At 37.6% G+C, this 18,166-nt stretch overlaps 1 protein-coding gene across 1 annotated transcript in view; it reads left to right on the top strand.

Moving 5' to 3' along the window:
- The window catches only part of LOC133323434 (ATP-dependent Clp protease proteolytic subunit), a 55,492-nt gene extending 50,064 nt beyond the window's left edge, over positions 1-5,428 (top strand). The window contains exon 3 of the mRNA XM_061532359.1: positions 5,207-5,428. Coding sequence (XP_061388343.1) covers positions 5,207-5,428 — 222 coding nt within the window. The remainder of the gene's footprint in view (positions 1-5,206) is intronic.
- Positions 5,429-18,166: the final 12,738 nt, after the last annotated feature.

Genomic DNA, 18,166 nt, shown 5'->3' with positions numbered 1-18,166 from the left:
GGAAGCACACGATGGATTCAGAACATAGTAATCATACAATATTTTGCATACAATTTTCGATTACGTGGTAAAAACGTTATTCGATGCGGAGATATGGGAGAATTGGTTTTAAAATATGGCTTTTAAATAAATTTTCAGTCAATTTGAAGATTAATCTTATTTATCAGATTATTTGAGACATAATCTTATATGTAATCTAAATTTAGAGGTCGCACATGAATTACCTTTGTGGAAAGTTCATACAGAAAAATATTATTTCTTGGCATGGGATATGCAAAGTGCAGTACAATACCTTTTGAGCGACTTCCACAAGATGCAAACGAGTCATGCCACAAAATAATTAGTAGCAGCCCGAACTTTTGTTAAAGCAGAGTCAAGGATTTTATTTAGTATTTTATATTACAATTCGACCTTGTAATATCCTCAAACAGACATAAAGTTAAGGTCCGAAATTATAACATGGATGATACTAAATCGTACATTTGGGAAGAATATATATATACATATATATTGTGTGTTTTGAATATTATTTAGATATAATTCCCATATATATTATAGTCCGACTTTAGGTAAATTTTACTACTTTCCTTACTGGTTTTACTTACATACTTGACATCATTTATGAAAAACACTATGGTACATCTCTACTAATTGAAAACATATGTTTATTGCTAAGGAAAAGCCGCGAGAAATCGTACATGTTAAAGTTGTATTTGACAATAACATTAGATATTAATTTCGCCGAATTTTGTGTGATTTCTGTTATTGAACAAACAGTTCAATTCAGCGGGTATCGGATAATTGGTTCCTCGGCTAATTGAACAAAAAATTGTGCAAATTTTTATGTGCAATTAACAGAAAAATACTGTACTCTTTTTCATTACATGTAATTTAGAAATTGTCGGCATTTCTTCTGCATCGAAAGCTACAATGTGCGCTCCATTCGAAGACCGTTTCCATTCGAAGACCGTTTCCTAGGCTACCAGTATACCATGTTTCACTTCGAGTACGATAAATGGGTATACCTTTCCCCCCTATGAGGATATCAATTGGGGCACTTCTGAAAATTCCGGTTCAGCAAATTTCAAATTTGGCAATTCTTTTCTGTTTATGTAGTTAAACGAATGAGTGGCGTGATATCCTCCGACGCACAGTGTCACGACCGCGTCCAAAAATGGTCAAAACCAAGTACCTCTGAGGGCAAATTTTTTGATGAGGTATGATAGAAAACACTCCAATTAGAATAAATATGACATTTTATATCGATATGTCGAGTAGTTTTGTCTCTACAAAGGTTCAAATCTGATAATTATTTTTAAACTGATTTTTTACCATATTTTCGAAAAATGGGTGTGTTTTTCTGATGCTCAAATATTTGAATATCCAAATTAACGGTTATTATAAAAGTGTTTATTTTGGTTGCTGTGGATGTTAAAAACTAGGATTCGCTGTAGTTTGTATGTATACAGATATCATATGGTGTATACAGTGTCCACACTTGTAGTACATAGTTCATCAAATTTGTAAAGCATATTTTGAAATTAGTGGAGCAGAAAAAAAAGTTTAAAAAAAGTTAGCTCCAATTTTTTTTATTTGAGTGGTGAAAAGTGTGTCATTTAAGGAATAACAAAAATTAGCTGCGGAGACCTGCGGTCCTAAGAGTTATTTAACTTTTTGGGGGACCACCTTATAAAAAATATGGCATATTCATGAAATGGTTAGAAGCGAATGGTCCAATATGTTATGTATACAATTAAATAAGTCATTGAGGACCAAATAGGAAGCACACGATGGATTCAGAACATAGTAATCATACAATATTTTGCATACAATTTTCGATTACGTGGTAAAAACGTTATTCGATGCGGAGATATGGGAGAATTGGTTTTAAAATATGGCTTTTAAATAAATTTTCAGTCAATTTGAAGATTAATCTTATTTATCAGATTATTTGAGACATAATCTTATATGTAATCTAAATTTAGAGGTCGCACATGAATTACCTTTGTGGAAAGTTCATACAGAAAAATATTATTTCTTGGCATGGGATAGGCAAAGTGCAGTACAATACCTTTTGAGCGACTTCCACAAGATGCAAACGAGTCATGCCACATAATAATTAGTACCAGCCCGAACTTTTGTTAGAGCAGAGTCAAGGATTTTATTTAGTATTTTATATTACAATTCGACCTTGTAATATCCTCAAACAGACATAAAGTTAAGGTCCGAAATTATAACATGGATGATACTAAATCGTACATTTGGGAAGAATGTATATATATATATATATATATGTGTTTTGAATATTTTGTGAATGTTACAGGAACATTTTCATGGAATTTGTATTAATAAAACCAATTTTATAGGTCAAAAAATCTGATTATTCAAGACCCTTTGTATGGGAGGTATATCAAATCTTGGTCCGATCTACCCAGTTTTTGGTTCGTTGCTTTATAGGCATAAGTAAATATAAATTGCCAATTTTCATTGAATTTGGTTGAATATTAAAGATTATATAGCCCAAAATAGTAAAATTTTCAAGACCCTTTGTATTGGTCCAATTTTTCCAGTTTTTGGTCAGTTGCTTTATAGGCCTAAGTAAATTTCAAATTTTCATTGAATTTGGTTGAATATTAAAGATTTTATAGGCCAAAAAGGGTGACATTCTTAAGACCCATTGTATGGGAGGTATACCAAATCTTGGTCCTATCTATCCAATTTTTTGTATTGCCAATAATAAGCACATGTACCAAATTTCATTAACATACGATAACTCCTTCTATTTTTGGCCGCTGTTTATATGAACTCGCGACATAGTGCGACGTCAGGATCCACTAAAGCATCGATATCTAAAGAAAAGTTCGTCCTCTGATGGACGACAATAATCCTCTCCGCTGGAGTCCCATTTCGAAGTGAGAGATCTAATTCTGCAGTCGACATATATAGTCACCGGTCCCGTATTATCGGCAGTAAGTGTTTTTACTATCTCGGTCTAGTGGTTGGAGATTCAAGATCGCATTCAAGGCTGCCTGTGGTGTACTTCTTGGCGCTCCGGTCATTCAGGCTCGAAGCCAATCGCTGTACTGAATTTAATTTTGTCAGCAGTATCTTTTTGTTGACAAGGCAACCATATGTAAGAATGGGGAGAACGACCGTCACATGCAGCCAGTGTCTCTGGTCTTAATCCCCAGCTCTTTCCTATGGAGTTCTTGAGTAGAGTGCTAACAGTCCTTTATTAGAGCGTTCCTCAATTTGCGGTCAAGGATTGTACCAAGGTATTTTGTTTCTTCGGAAAGGGATAGGGTCACTCCTCCAAAGATAATAAACGGAAACTAGGAGTCTTACGTTTCCTAGTGAATACCACCAATTCTGTCTTAGTGGGTGGGGTTCACACCAAGACCCTTGGCGTGTGCCCATTTAGACAGAGTTGAAAAGGCGCCCTTCATAATATCTGAAATTGTCATTAGAAATTTCCCACCAACCAGCAAGACTACATCATCGGCATAGGCTACAACCTTTATTTTAAGATGATCGAATTTCAGCAGTATCTCATTTATCACCAGAAGCCATAGAAGGAGAGATAGTACTCCCCCTGTGGAGTGCCTCTGTTGACAGATTTCCTCACGGAACTCTCTCCTAAGGATGAGCTGATAATTCTACTTTCCAGCATTCTATCAATCCAACCACCTCGTGTAAGGCCGTATCCACTGATTTGCCTTTGATGTGTGCATTCCTGGGAGTTGCTAATTTTGCTTTGATCAATAGTATTTCTAATTTCTGAGTCTAGTAACCTTTCTAGAGTCTTGAGTAGAAAGGAAGAGAGGCTAATCACTCTATAGTCCTTTGGTAGTGTATGACTCGGCTTCCATAGACTAGGGGTATGTACGATAAAAGCAGACAAGCCCTAAAAATGTCTTGCAGAGAGGCGAATCCTCGTTCATCTGCGTGCTGCAGCATGGCCGGTTATACCATACGGACCTGGAGATTTATAGGGTTGGAAACTATTTATCGCCCATACCAGTTTTGGGTAGCTTATAGTGTTTTCTATCAGCTTCTCCTTCTCCCTCGTTCGAACCATATGCTGATGCGCACACTGCACACCCTGATTATGGTTCTTACAACCAGGGAAGTGTTCTTTATAAACGTCCCAATCTGTACTGAGTTTTATCTTACTAGCTCTATTGTATGCTTTCCTTGCAGCTCTAGGATGCAAGGTTTTGTGACCACCATACTGGCTGCGATTTTTTCCCATGGTATGTTAAAGGACATGAAGCCTTATAGCTCTTCAGAAGAGTGACCGTGACATTGTTCACAGCTTCCTCAACATCCTCAACCGTTATGAGATCTTTATGACCCAGGATTGAGGCTGCTGTTTTTGCTTTGGTGTATTGCCCTATTACATATTCTAAGATTATAAATAAGTATAAAATCAAAAATGGACCCACATCTCGTATTGGGTTGCTGCTTTCCCAGTGGAAGTGATGTGCATTGGCATCACAACCGATGATAAGATCACCAGTGCTACTCATCTCCTCCATTAAGGGGCGTACATCAATACCGGGCGGGTCAGGAACCTCATAGGGGCTACCCCTATCCAGCCTGACTGTGGTCATATCACCATTGTTGAAATTAGAGAGAATCATTAAATAAAGTTCTTTTATTAGCTATACATGCCTATAAGTACATTTATAATGTTTTGAAGTACTCAGAGTTAGATTTAAAACTTTTTGTAAAAATATGACTCATAATTAATGAGAGAATTTTTTGTTAACTTCATAATCTACATAGCGCTCGAATATATATTATACAGTAACACCTGCAGTGTCGTAATGGTACTCCAGTTACATCAATCAATTCACAAAGGGGAAGTCAAGCATGACACAATATGAAACGTGTAAATAATTAAAATAATTTTTGAACAACTTTTTGGATTTGACATTAGCGCATTATTAAATAATTCTTTTTTATAATGGATTATTATTTTAATTAAAGTTTAAATGAAATTATAATCCACTTTAAATTTATTTGATTTTAAAAAGTTCATTCCAATTACAAATAGTTTAGATTCATTTTTAAGATGTTCGATCTAATTTCTAAAAGGTTTCAATTAATTTCTAAAACTTTTCATTTAAATCTAAAATGTTTCATTTAATCTTCAAATGGTGTATACTTATATATTTATATATTGTTTATTTTGTTTTTTTAGGGCCAAGCCACAGACATTCAAATACAGGCGGAGGAAATATTAAAGTTAAAGAAGCAATTAACAAAAATTTATGTAAAACACACTCGGCAACCTTATGACGTTTTGTATCAACGAATGGAAAGAGACAATTTTATGTCTCCAGAAGAAGCAAAAGAACTTGGACTTATCGATCAAATATTAGAGCACCCACCTGAAATGTCTCTAGGTGATGAAGAAAAATAATAAAAAAATTAAATATATTTTCTTTGTGTATACTTGAAGTATTTTATTATATTGTTTGTGTGTCACAGAAGTCTTAAATAAATATATATAGGGTAAAGGAGCATCTTTGAATAAGTTGCACATAAGAACAACGCTGATAAAATTGTTTTGTTTTTTCTTCGATCGTTCCCACGCCTCTCTTACCCGCCCCTGCCGACCGAGGGGGCCACCTCCTCTTGACGTAAGGAGGACTATGGAGGGTTGTAAGGGTAGGGAATTACAGCCTACAATAAATTCAGCCGGTAATACTAAAATATACTTTATAAAGACAAACAACAGTTATAAAGAAGCATTTTGTACAAAAAAGAAAAATACACAAATAGTATCAAACTACATATGTAAAATAGATTTTTTTATTATTTCTATAGTTTCATCGAAAGGAATATGATTATACAGTTTATTATAGACATCACAAATCGAACGAAATGGATTGCTTAATTCATAATTAGATTTTGCTAACGTAAGTTTAAGTGGAATATAGTTCCGCGTATTACGTGATGGTAAATTTATTTTTATTTCACCAACCAAATAACTTGAATCTATTTGGCCCCTTAACAGCTTTGTAATGAATATAGCTCTTAATGCTTAGAGTGTTGGAAGATCTATGAGTTTTAATCTATTTTCATAGGGGGAGTGCTAAGTTAACATTCCATGGTAAACGCCTAAGAGCAAATAGGAGAAATTGTACTTGTACAGATTCTATTTTATCGGAATAACATTTATAGAACGGGCTCCAAAGTACACAACCATATTCCAAAGTAGGTCTAACTAGAGTGACAAAGAGCCGTTTGGTCACGTAAGGATCATCAAATTCTTTTGACCACCGTTTTATAAAGCCCATCAATGATTTAGCCTTATTAACACAGGAATCAATATGTAAATGAAAACGTAGTCGATTATCTAGGATAACACCCAAATCGACAAACGAGTCAACATTTTCAAATTTATAAGTTCCTATAGAATAATCACAAGGAATATGTTTGGTTCTGAAAAATGATAATTTTTTGCATTTCTTAAGATTTAGCGTCATACCATTAATGCTACACCAATTTGCAAGGGAGTACAGATCGTTTTTCAAATATATATACACCTAATTCTGTTTTTACACGAATTTGAAATAACACGAGTAAATACGAAAAAATATTTATATTTTTACACGACATAATTTGAAATAACACGAATACAAAAAAAAAAAAAAAACAAAATTACTTTTTTTACATGAACTATTTATTTATTGAAGAAAATTCTGGAATGCTTTTGCTCAAACATCCCTGCCTTAATTAGAGTAACAACCCTGCATGGCATGAATTTCTGATATGGCAACATTTTATATAATTCTGGTGTGTGTTCTGAGTTATGTCTATGTATGCGTAATTTCTGTTTTACGGGAAATAATGGGTTAACGCGAAATAAAACTCAATGTAAGATAACTGATTTCGTTCAAAAATCTACTGATGTCCCAACACAGTCGGTTAGAAATGATAATGATCAACAAAATCATTCCAGTGATGGCAGTGATATTGTAGTCTTTCGCAAACGTTTACGTTTATTATCAGACAGTGACAATAAATAAAATTGTTTAATGTTTAAATTTTTCTTATGGTTGTACTTTATGCTATTTAAGTTTTTTGGCAATGAATTTCTGGTATTATTTTTTTTTATGAAATCTAAATTTTAATTTATTTTATTATAATTTAGTTTATTTAATAAATTAAAACGAAAATAAATTCTTTAAATAACTACAACAATAATTTTTTATATTATTTAGTCTAATTTTAACTTATTTTTTGAGGTCTAGAAACAATCTATTATTTTTGTAGTTGGCCAGTATCTATTTTTACACGAATTTCTCGCGAACCATTCTATCGTGTAAAAACAGAATTAGGTGTACATTGATAATAAGGATGGGAAGCCTATAATATCGAGTTTGTGCAGTAATAGTTTGTGTACGACAGTGTCAAAGGCTTTACTAAAATCTGTATAGATTACATCAGTTTGAAGTTTATTTGCATAGCCGTTATGAATGTAATTTGTCAGCTCTATAAGATTTGTTAATGTTGATCTACCAGTTGTAAAGCCAGTTGATAAGGAGATACTATAGAGGCAACTATATGGGATAATCTACGTGTAACTAGTAATTCAAAAAGCTTTGGTATATCACTTAATTTCGCAATCCCTCTGTAGTTTTCAATGTTACATCTACTACCAGATTTATGATGGGGAATTATAAAACTAGATCTCCAAAATTGAGGAAAATATCCTAAAGATAAAGAAGCATTGAAAATATGAGTAAGAGGGAAATATAATTCATATGCACATGACTTAAGAATACATGCTGGAACCCCGTCGGGACCTGGAGTTTTTGAGTTTTTAAAGACCTTAGTCCATGAAAAACGTCTTGCTCCTTGAGAACAAAATGCTGAAAGTGGTTTATTTTTTCGATAACATAATTGTAGGGAGAGTTGTGTGAAAATTTAGAATAAGTGCTTTCAAAAAAATCGGCAAACATATTTGAAATTTCTGAACCATCCGAGGATTCTCTGCAGCCAAATTTCATATAGCTTGGAAACTCACGAACCTTACGTTTAGAGTTTACAAAATTATAAAAGTTTTTAGGATTATTTTTAAGACTAGTTTTCATTATATTTAAATAGATTGAATAACTCCTGGAGTTTTCAAGATTATAGATATTCCTTGCCCTTAAGTAGTTAGCATAATTCAACGAGGAGTTAAATTTTTTATACTTTTTATACAGCCTACTTTTAGAATTTCGCAGTCGTTTCAGGTATTGAGTAGACCATGCAGGTTCTCTATCAGAATTGTTACTTGATAAGGGGACAGATATTGAAAGCGCATCATGTAGAAGTTTATAAAAAAAATTTGCACTCCAATCAGTATTAGACAAAGTTTCTTGAAGCAATGTTATGTTTGTTTTAGTAAAGTTCAATTTATTTTTTTATTTGTTAAAGTGACATTTGGCTGTGGATTATGTTCTAATTCAATGCTTAATGTATTTATCTTCCGCCTCTTCAAAAGTCAAACATCTAGCTAATGAAATATTTGTAGTTGTAGTAAAAACTAAATCTACAATTTTATTTTTACAATTTCGGATATTATTTATTTGAACTAAACATAAATCATAAATACATTCCTAAAACAAATCCATGCAGCTAGATGCTATTGGCACATAGTCAATAGCATTTTCTCCACGGATCCAAGAAATGTTGGGTAGATTAAAGTCTCCAAGACAAATCAATTCAAAGTTTGTTAAATATGAAGACGAAATATCTTAAATTAGTTAAATATGTTTTAGATAAATATCTAAATCAGAATTTGGAGCAATATAGGAGCACGTTAAAATTAATGAAATATTTGATAATTTTATTTTAATGCAAACTAGCTCAATGTTAGGATGATCAGGTAATTGAAGGCGTTCAGAAGCTATGGAATTATGGACCGCTATTAGCACTCCACCACCTATTTTATTAATTCGATCATTGCGATATACTTGATATTGAACAGAAAAAATTCACTGTCGCGGATATCTGGTTTAAGCCATTTTTCTGTTAAAGCAAGAATTTTATATTCATAGTCAAAATACTTTTGTTAATGACCTATTTTTTCTTCATGACGCTCTTCAGCGTCATGAAGAAAAATCCAAAAACGTAGGGCTTTTGGAGAGGAATGCTTGTTCAAGTTTTTTATACCTATATAACAGTAGAGGAATTCAAATGGTTACAAAGAAAGCCCAAGCTTCCAACACGAACTAGACAACCTGGAACGTCAAGGACGGCTGCTTTGACGAATTTCTACTACGATTTCGACACACTTACAAGAAAGTGTGAGAAGGTAAGTATAAAATTATATCGTTGGCCATAGAGATCAAATAGAAGATATATTACGTGTCAAGGTTGCACTTTCCCAACCACTTTAGGTTTCTAACTATGCTGTAGATTAGAGTAGGTTCAGTTGTTGAGAAGAAACCAATGGGTCGATTATGGAAAGCAACCTAACTCCAGTTGCGAGTTCAACTGGCAATGCAATTGAAATAAAACTTAACATTATGAATATCAACTTTTCTCAGTTGCTGTCGATAATACTGTTTTGACATTTCTACAACTAGAAATACTGTAAACAAACAAAAAACGAATAAAATATTTCAGAAAAACTAATTATATGTGATGATAAGCTCAGTGGAACTATTTTTTGATGATGAAAATTATGCTCAAGGTGTGTCATTTATTAGAAGGCATTTAAGAGATATATCTATTAGAACTTTGAGTAGATGCTGACGTTTAGAGAAATGTTCAATCAATCCGGCTTATAGAGGAAAAACTGTGTAAAATTTTGATAGTATCCAAATTAACGGAGGAGGAAAAAGGGAAGAATAAATTTTTTTATTCGAAAACTAAGTTCCAGGGTGTGGTCGGATGCATTGATGATACACACGTACATATCATGGACCCAAAAGAAGATGTTCGCCACTTTCTGCCATTCATTTGGAATGCGTGTTGGTGGGCCATAGCATATACGGTCTTCTGAAATGTCCTTCCACACATCATCGATAGTGGCTTTGGTTTGACCAAAAGTCCGCACGCCGCGTGCTACATTTGGGTGAGCTTCCACCCGGGCAATAAGGACCTCAAATTGTTCTTTTGTAGTAATATTAACCATTATGGGAAGCCTACAAAGTTCAGTTATTATAAACAGCCACCAGAAATAAATGGTTGCCGAAAAATTCTATTTGAAGCAACTGAAGTTGACAACAGTTGCCACCCATAATGCAAATTTGGCAACGCAACTAAACTATGGTTGCCATCCGTAATCGACCCACAAGACTCGGTGGAAGCCAGGACTGGACAGTAACACATGAGATGCTCAATTGTATCCGTCTCCTCCTCGTCAACAGTAATCATTTGCATCGTGGTTCCATTTACTTGTAAAGGCCCTGATATTGCAACGCCTCTAAGTTCCGATAAAGATGACATATGGGTGGTTTGATTGAGTAATTAATTGCTAGATCTGTGGATTGAGATCCTCGTCAAGCTAATTTGTCTGCTCTTTCATTACCCATGATGTCACGGTGTCCTGGCACCCAACACAGCCGATAGCTGTATGTAAGTTCTTCAAAAGCTGTTCTACACTTGAGGAAGGCCTCAGATTTGATGTAACCGGATTTGATGGCTTTAAGAGCAGATTGACTATCCACGAAGATCGTTACCGGTTCAACGACCTCTGCATCCAGACTCTTTTATCAATTCCGCTGCCTTCCAAATCGCAAAGATTTCATCTTGGAAAACACTACAGTTGCAATCCAGCTTGTATGTTAACTCAAGGCCTAGCCTTTCACAGTAGACGCCAACCCCTGTACCTCCTTCCATTTTGGATCCGTCTGTATAGAAAGCCCGACCGTCCTGAGGAGGGTTATTCCGGTTCCAGTCGTCTCTACTAGGAATAACGACATCTACATCGTCAAATCTCAGGACTGGTGATATATAGTCGCTTAGTTTTACACGTTGGTCCAATGCCATACCTGGTTCGTTCAAGATACAACCATGCCCAAAGGTACAACTTCGCCAAAGATTTTGTTCATGCAGCCTTATGGCACTACGTACGGCCTGACACTTAATGCTGAGGCCCAGAGGCTTTAAGTTCAGGATTGCATTCAGAGCTGCTTGTGACGTGCTCCTCATGGCTCCTGTAATTAAAATCCAGGCGGCTCTTTGTACCTTATCTAATTTGTTAGATGTCGACTTGTGGCGCAGGCAGTTCCACGAAACAAGAGAACCACAGGAATTGATGGACCTAACCACACATCGTTCCTATTCCATCGTAATGGACAGTCCAGGATTGTGCCAAGGTACTTTACTTCGGGTGATAGATAAAGTTGCACTCCATCCAGTATTGGTAGAGCAAAAACGCCGAGCTTACGCTTCCTAGTGAACATTACCAGTTCCGTACGCCTTGGCCCAGCGTCAGTGTCAGTAAGGCTCTTTGCATAAGCTCCGAGATTGTTGACGGACATTTTCCGAAAATCAATATCACCACGTCGTCCGCATAAGCGCCTAAACTTTGATACCTTTCCCGTCCAATTCGATCAGTATGTTATTAATTACTAATAGCCATAGTAACGGTGACAGCACCCCTTCTTGAAGGGTGCCTCTAGTTACTGTTATCCTGATTTTTGTATCCCCCACACTTGAATTTATAATTCAGCTGTTTAGCATTTTATCTATCCAACACGTAAGGGTTTCAGGAACCCTTTTATCTATCCAACACGTAAGGGTTTCAGGAATCCTTTTATTTATCCAACACGTAAGGGTTTCAGAAACCCACTTATGAAAGTGAGTGGTTTACGGACTCAAGTTTAACGTTTTTGAAGGTTCTTCCTATATCTAGGAAGACGGCCAGCGTAAAGTTTGAATTTTTCATATTCCTTTCAATGTAACTTACAACGTCGTGCAGTGCAGATTCTACAGACTTGCCCTTTATGTATGCATGCTATGAGTTGCTAAGAGAGGTGTCTATACCACTCATAATCTCCAGGTCGATCACTCTTTCGAGAGTATTGAGGAGAAAGGAGATAGGCTAATGGGTCTATAGTCCTTTGGTGCAGAGTGGCTTGGTTTCCCCGCTTTGGGAAGTGGGAATTTACCTCGTTCCATAGATCCGGAACACACGAGAAAGTCAAACACGGCGAGGCAAATTGAAACATCGCCGGTGTGATTTCATCTGGTCCTGACTATTTGGATTAAGAGTCTCAGAACCAGAATTCGTCCACGCTCCACCTGTTTCTTGATAGTCCCGATGGATTTCGGATCCTTGGATAGTAATCTTCAGCGTCGTTGACTCTTTCTATCGACTCACAGAAATGTATCCAAGACTTTTTCCTTCCACGCTTGATCTCACTCTTGTATTTGTTGAAACTAGTTCTATAGGAGATCTAGTCAAAATCGAGTTTTGATTTATGCGCCCTGTTGTACAGCCGTTTGGTCGCTTTCCTGAGCTCACAAGTTCTCTGTTTCACCACAATGGCTGAGATTTTTACCAGGGTATATAAGCGGACAGGATTCCTTATGGCATCTGAGAAGGACGTCCGTTAGATTGTTCATGGCCCCATTGAGTTCCACAGCTGTTCCTAAGATTGTATTAAGAGTCAGCTGGGAGTTCGTCAGATCCGTGAATTTCTCCTAGTTTGTTCTCCTCGGATTTCTATAAGGATTTTGTTTACCTCCGTCAAAAGAGACCTCGAAGAAAATCTATCACATATACGTAAATTATAGGATAGAATAAAATCGAAAATAGACTTACCTGCTTGCCACCCCATTGGAAATGGTGAGCGTTTGCGTCGCATCCCAGGATGACATTGCAGGTGCTCATTAAGCATCTTTCGGACACTAGGGTTTGGTGGATCCAGTTCCTCAAATGGCATGTAGACTGAGGAGAGCAGAGTGGCCATTCCCGTCGACTTTACTGTCAGCCGAAGGTGTAAAATTGATCCACCTAACTCTATCAAGAACAGAGTAGTTTGACTGGAATATTTTCCATTCGGACAATGTGAAGGTATTTATAACATCATTCCAATCAGTACCATAGGACCATATCTTCTGCATGATAGTGTTCGCCACAGATTTGAGCTCGACTTTGGATTTAATGGTGGTCAAAACGGAATGGGCTCCGAATATTCTCGCTTGCAATCCGATATAAATCTCGATCATCTTGACCAATTGACACCGAAAGTGACAGTTTGTAACTCGAAATCATGAATGTTTTTCACCTGGGTGTTGCGGAATATAATGCATTGGAATGGAGTATGATCTGGATGAAAGAGAATCTGGCAGTACATTTTCTTGATGTCCACATTGAATACATTTCGGAAGAAACACCATTTGAGAAGTAAAGTTGTCAAGTCAGATTGCCACACCGGACCAGCGTGCAATACATCGTTCAGGCTGTGACCAGTGGACGTATCAGAAGATACATTAATGACCACCCGAACCTTGGTGGTCCAGCTCTCCGTCTTAATAAGCACGCGGTGTCGTAAATAATAAAATCATGAATCCTTATTTAAACATGGAGCAGGAACTGGAACCATGTGTTTCAAATGATCGTACTCCGTGAGTACCTGATCATACTTCTTTTTAAAGTCTGAATTTAGTAGAAGTTGGCTCTCAATTCGAAGGAATTGTGTTACAGATTGACCAAGACCCTTGAAGACGCACATGATACTGACCGTATTTATTCCTTTTTTGTGTGAAACATAGAGCTCCTCACAAAAAATTATCGGAGTCAGAAAGATTCTCCACTTTCCAAAAACGACAAATCTCTCTGGAAATTAAAGTGGCTGATGAAGAAGAAAACGGAACGGGCCAGTTAAAATCCATCCAAAGATGATTTCTTGTCCCATTAAGGAGTCGCAAATATCTCGCATGACCCCAGCACGCATGATGTATGGAAGAAAGTCACCGGCTGACAGGGGCCTTGTTTATTGATCTCAGTCACTCGCTGTTTTACATCCACGGCAATGGATCGAGGACATATTAAAATAATTGTGCACAAAAGACAATTTGGAGCCGTAACATTGGTCTGGAATGAACTGAACTTCGAGTTTTTTGATTATACATTGTTTTATGATTATCATACTTTAGCTTTATGATTATCATACTTCGGATAATTGCGCATCTCGGAGTCGGATTCAAGCGTACGATATCGATTCGTAAGGAAAGAATTAAGGTCGTCCCACTTTGGAATGGCAGTCTTGTCAGCCAAACCTTGTTCCCAAATCGTCAGAGTTGAGTCAAGAAGACCATTCGAGCAAAGAAAAACAAATATTGGATTCCAACATCTAACGCCGATATCGTACAGAGATAACGCAGCAATATAAACATTTATGTCGCGTTGCACTCGCCGACTCGGACTTAATAACAGGAAGATTGAATACAACTTTTAACTGGCCATTAACAAGAATTCTCTTATTTTTGAAACGATCGCACAAACCTTTCCAAGCAAGTTGAAAACATTGATTTGTCAGAGGTAAACGTTTAATAATATCGCCTTTAGTCTTCTGGGTCAAATAAACAATCGCTCGACTGGACTGAGCCTAGAATTTTTTTTTTTTTGGCGGTCAACAGCAATTCCTCCTCTCTTAAAAATGTGTGCAGCTCTGATGTTTTTTGTGGAGGGAAGTTTTCAAAAGTCCCATAGCAATGACTTCAACCTTGGCATGGCTCAACCGAAAATGTCGGTGGTTTTCGCCGAAGTTATCTGGCTAATAGAGGAAAAACTGTGTAAAATTTTGATTGTATCCAAATTAACGGAGGAGGAAAAAGGGAAGAATAAAATTTGTTATTCGAAAACTAAGTTCCAGGGTGTGGTCGGATGTATTGATGATACACACGTACATATCATGGACCCAAAAGAAGATGTTCGCCACTTTCTGCCATTCATTTGGAATGCGTGTTGGTGGGCCATAGCATATACGGTCTTCTGAAATGTCCTTCCACACATCATCGATAGTGGCTTTGGTTTGACCAAAAGTCCGCACGCCGCGTGCTACATTTGGGTGAGCTTCCACCCGGGCAATAAGGACCTCAAATTGTTCTTTTGTAGTAATATTAACCATTATGGGAAGCCTACAAAGTTCAGTTATTATAAATAGCAACCAGAAATAAATGGTTGCCGAAAAATTCTATTTGAAGCAACTGAAGTTGACAACAGTTGCCACCCATAATGCAAATTTGGCAACGCAACTAAACTATGGTTGCCATCCGTAATCGACCCACAAGACTCGGTGGAAGCCAGGACTGGACAGTAACACATGAGATGCTCAATTGTATCCGTCTCCTCCTCGTCAACAGTAATCATTTGCATCGTGGTTCCATTTACTTGTAAAGGCCCTGATATTGCAACGCCTCTAAGTTCCGATAAAGATGACATATGGGTGGTTTGATTGAGTAATTAATTGCTAGATCTGTGGATTGAGATCCTCGTCAAGCTAATTTGTCTGCTCTTTCATTACCCATGATGTCACGGTGTCCTGGCACCCAACACAGCCGATAGCTGTATGTAAGTTCTTCAAAAGCTGTTCTACACTTGAGGAAGGCCTCAGATTTGATGTAACCGGATTTGATGGCTTTAAGAGCAGATTGACTATCCACGAAGATCGTTACCGGTTCAACGACCTCTGCATCCAGACTATTTTATCAATTCCGCTGCCTTCCAAATCGCAAAGATTTCATCTTGGAAAACACTACAGTTGCAATCCAGCTTGTATGTTAACTCAAGGCCTAGCATTTCACAGTAGACGCCAACCCCTGTACCTCCTTCCATTTTGGATCCGTCTGTATAGAAAGCCCGACCGTCCAGAGGAGGGCTATTCCGGTTCCAGTCGTCTCTACTAGGAATAACGACATCTACATCGTCAAATCTCAGGACTGGTGATATATAGTCGCTTAGTTTTACACGTTGGTCCAATGCCATACCTGGTTCGTTCAAGATACAACCATGCCCAAAGGTACAACTTCGCCAAAGATTTTGTTCATGCAGCCTTATGGCACTACGTACGGCCTGACACTTAATGCTGAGGCCCAGAGGCTTTAAGTTCAGGATTGCATTCAGAGCTGCTTGTGACGTGCTCCTCATGGCTCCTGTAATTAAAATCCAGGCGGCTCTTTGTACCTTATCTAATTTGTTAGATGTCGACTTGTGGCGCAGGCAGTTCCACGAAACAAGAGAACCATAGGAATTGATGGACCTAACCACACATCGTTCCTATTCCATCGTAATGGACAGTCCAGGATTGTGCCAAGGTACTTTACTTCGGGTGATAGATAAAGTTGCACTCCATCCAGTGTTGGTAGAGCAAAAACGCCGAGCTTACGCTTCCTAGTGAACATTACCAGTTCCGTACGCCTTGGCCCAGCGTCAGTGTCAGTAAGGCCCTTTGCATAAGCTCCGAGATTGTTGACGGACATTTTCCGAAAATCAATATCACCACGTCGTCCGCATAAGCGCCTAAACTTTGATACCTTTCCCGTCCAGTTCGATCAGTATGTTATTAATTACTAATAGCCATAGTAACGGTGACAGCACCCCTTCTTGAAGGGTGCCTCTAGTTACTGTTATCCTGATTTTTGTATCCCCCACACTTGAATTTATAATTCTGCTGTTTAGCATTTTATCTATCCAACACGTAAGCGTTTCAGGAACCCTTTTATCTATCCAACACGTAAGGGTTTCAGGAATCCTTTTATTTATCCAACACGTAAGGGTTTCAGAAACCCACTCATGAAAGTGAGTGGTTTACGGACTCAAGTTTAACGTTTTTGAAGGTTCTTCCTATATCTAGGAAGACGGCCAGCGTAAAGTTTGAATTTTCCATATTCCTTTCAATGTAACTTACAACGTCGTGCAGTGCAGATTCTACAGACTTGCCCTTTATGTATGCATGCTATGAGTTGCTAAGAGAGGTGTCTATACCACTCATAATCTCCAGGTCGATCACTATTTCGAGAGTATTGAGGAGAAAGGAGATAGGCTAATGGATCTATAGTCCTTTGGTGCAGAGTGGCTTGGTTTCCCCGCTTTGGGAATTGGGAATTTACCTCGTTCCATAGATCCGGAACACACGAGAAAGTCAAACACGGCGAGCAAATTGAAACATCGCCGGTGTGATTTCATCTGGTCCTGGCTATTTGGATTAAGAGTCTCAGAACCAGAATTCGACCACGCTCCACCTGTTTCTTGATAGTCCCGATGGATTTCGGATCCTTGGATAGTAATCTTCAGCGTCGTTGACTCCTTCTATCGACTCAGAGAAATTTATCCAAGACTTTTTCCTTGCACGCTTGATCTCACTCTTGTATCTGTTGAAACTAGCTCTATAGGAGTTCCAGTCAAAATCGAGTTTTGTTTTATGAGTTGACTCCTTCTATCGACTCACAGAAATGTATCCAAGACTTTTTCCTTGCACGCTTGATCTCACTCTTGTATTTGTTGAAACTAGTTCTATAGGAGATCTAGTCAAAATCGAGTTTTGATTTATGCGCCCTGTTGTACAGCCGTTTGGCCGCTTTCCTGAGCTCACAAGTTCTCTGTTTCACCACAATGGCTGAGATTTTTACCAGGGTATATAAGCGGACAGGATTCCTTATGGCATCTGAGAAGGACGTCCGTTAGATTGTTCATGGCCCCATTGAGTTCCACAGCTGTTCCTTAGTTTGTATTAAGAGTCAGCTGGGAGTTCGTCAGATCCGTGAATTTCTCCTAGTTTGTTCTCCTCGGATTTCTATAAGGATTTTGTTTACCTCCGTCAAAAGAGACCTCGAAGAAAATCTATCACATATACGTAAATTATAGGATAGAATAAAATCGAAAATAGACTTACCTGCTTGCCACACCATTGGAAATGGTGAGCGTTTGCGTCGCATCCCAGGATGACGTTGCAGGTGCTCGTTAAGCATCTTTCGGACACTAGGGTTTGGTGGATCCAGTTCCTCAAATGGCATGTAGACTGAGGAGAGCAGAGTGGCCATTCCCGTCGACTTTACTGTCAGCCGAAGGTATAAATTGATCCACCTAACTCTATCAAGAACAAAGTAGTTTGACTGGAATATTTTCCATTCGGACAATGTGAAGGGATTTATAACATCATTCCAATCAGTACCATAGGACCATATCTTCTGCATGATAGTGTTCGCC

This window comes from Musca vetustissima, unplaced genomic scaffold, assembly GCF_032173495.1.
Source record: "Musca vetustissima isolate MV318-11 ecotype Yass unplaced genomic scaffold, APGP_CSIRO_Mvet_v1 utg17160, whole genome shotgun sequence".
NCBI classification, from domain to species: Eukaryota; Metazoa; Arthropoda; class Insecta; order Diptera; family Muscidae; genus Musca; species Musca vetustissima.
This window is presented reverse-complemented; position numbering and strand designations above follow the sequence as displayed.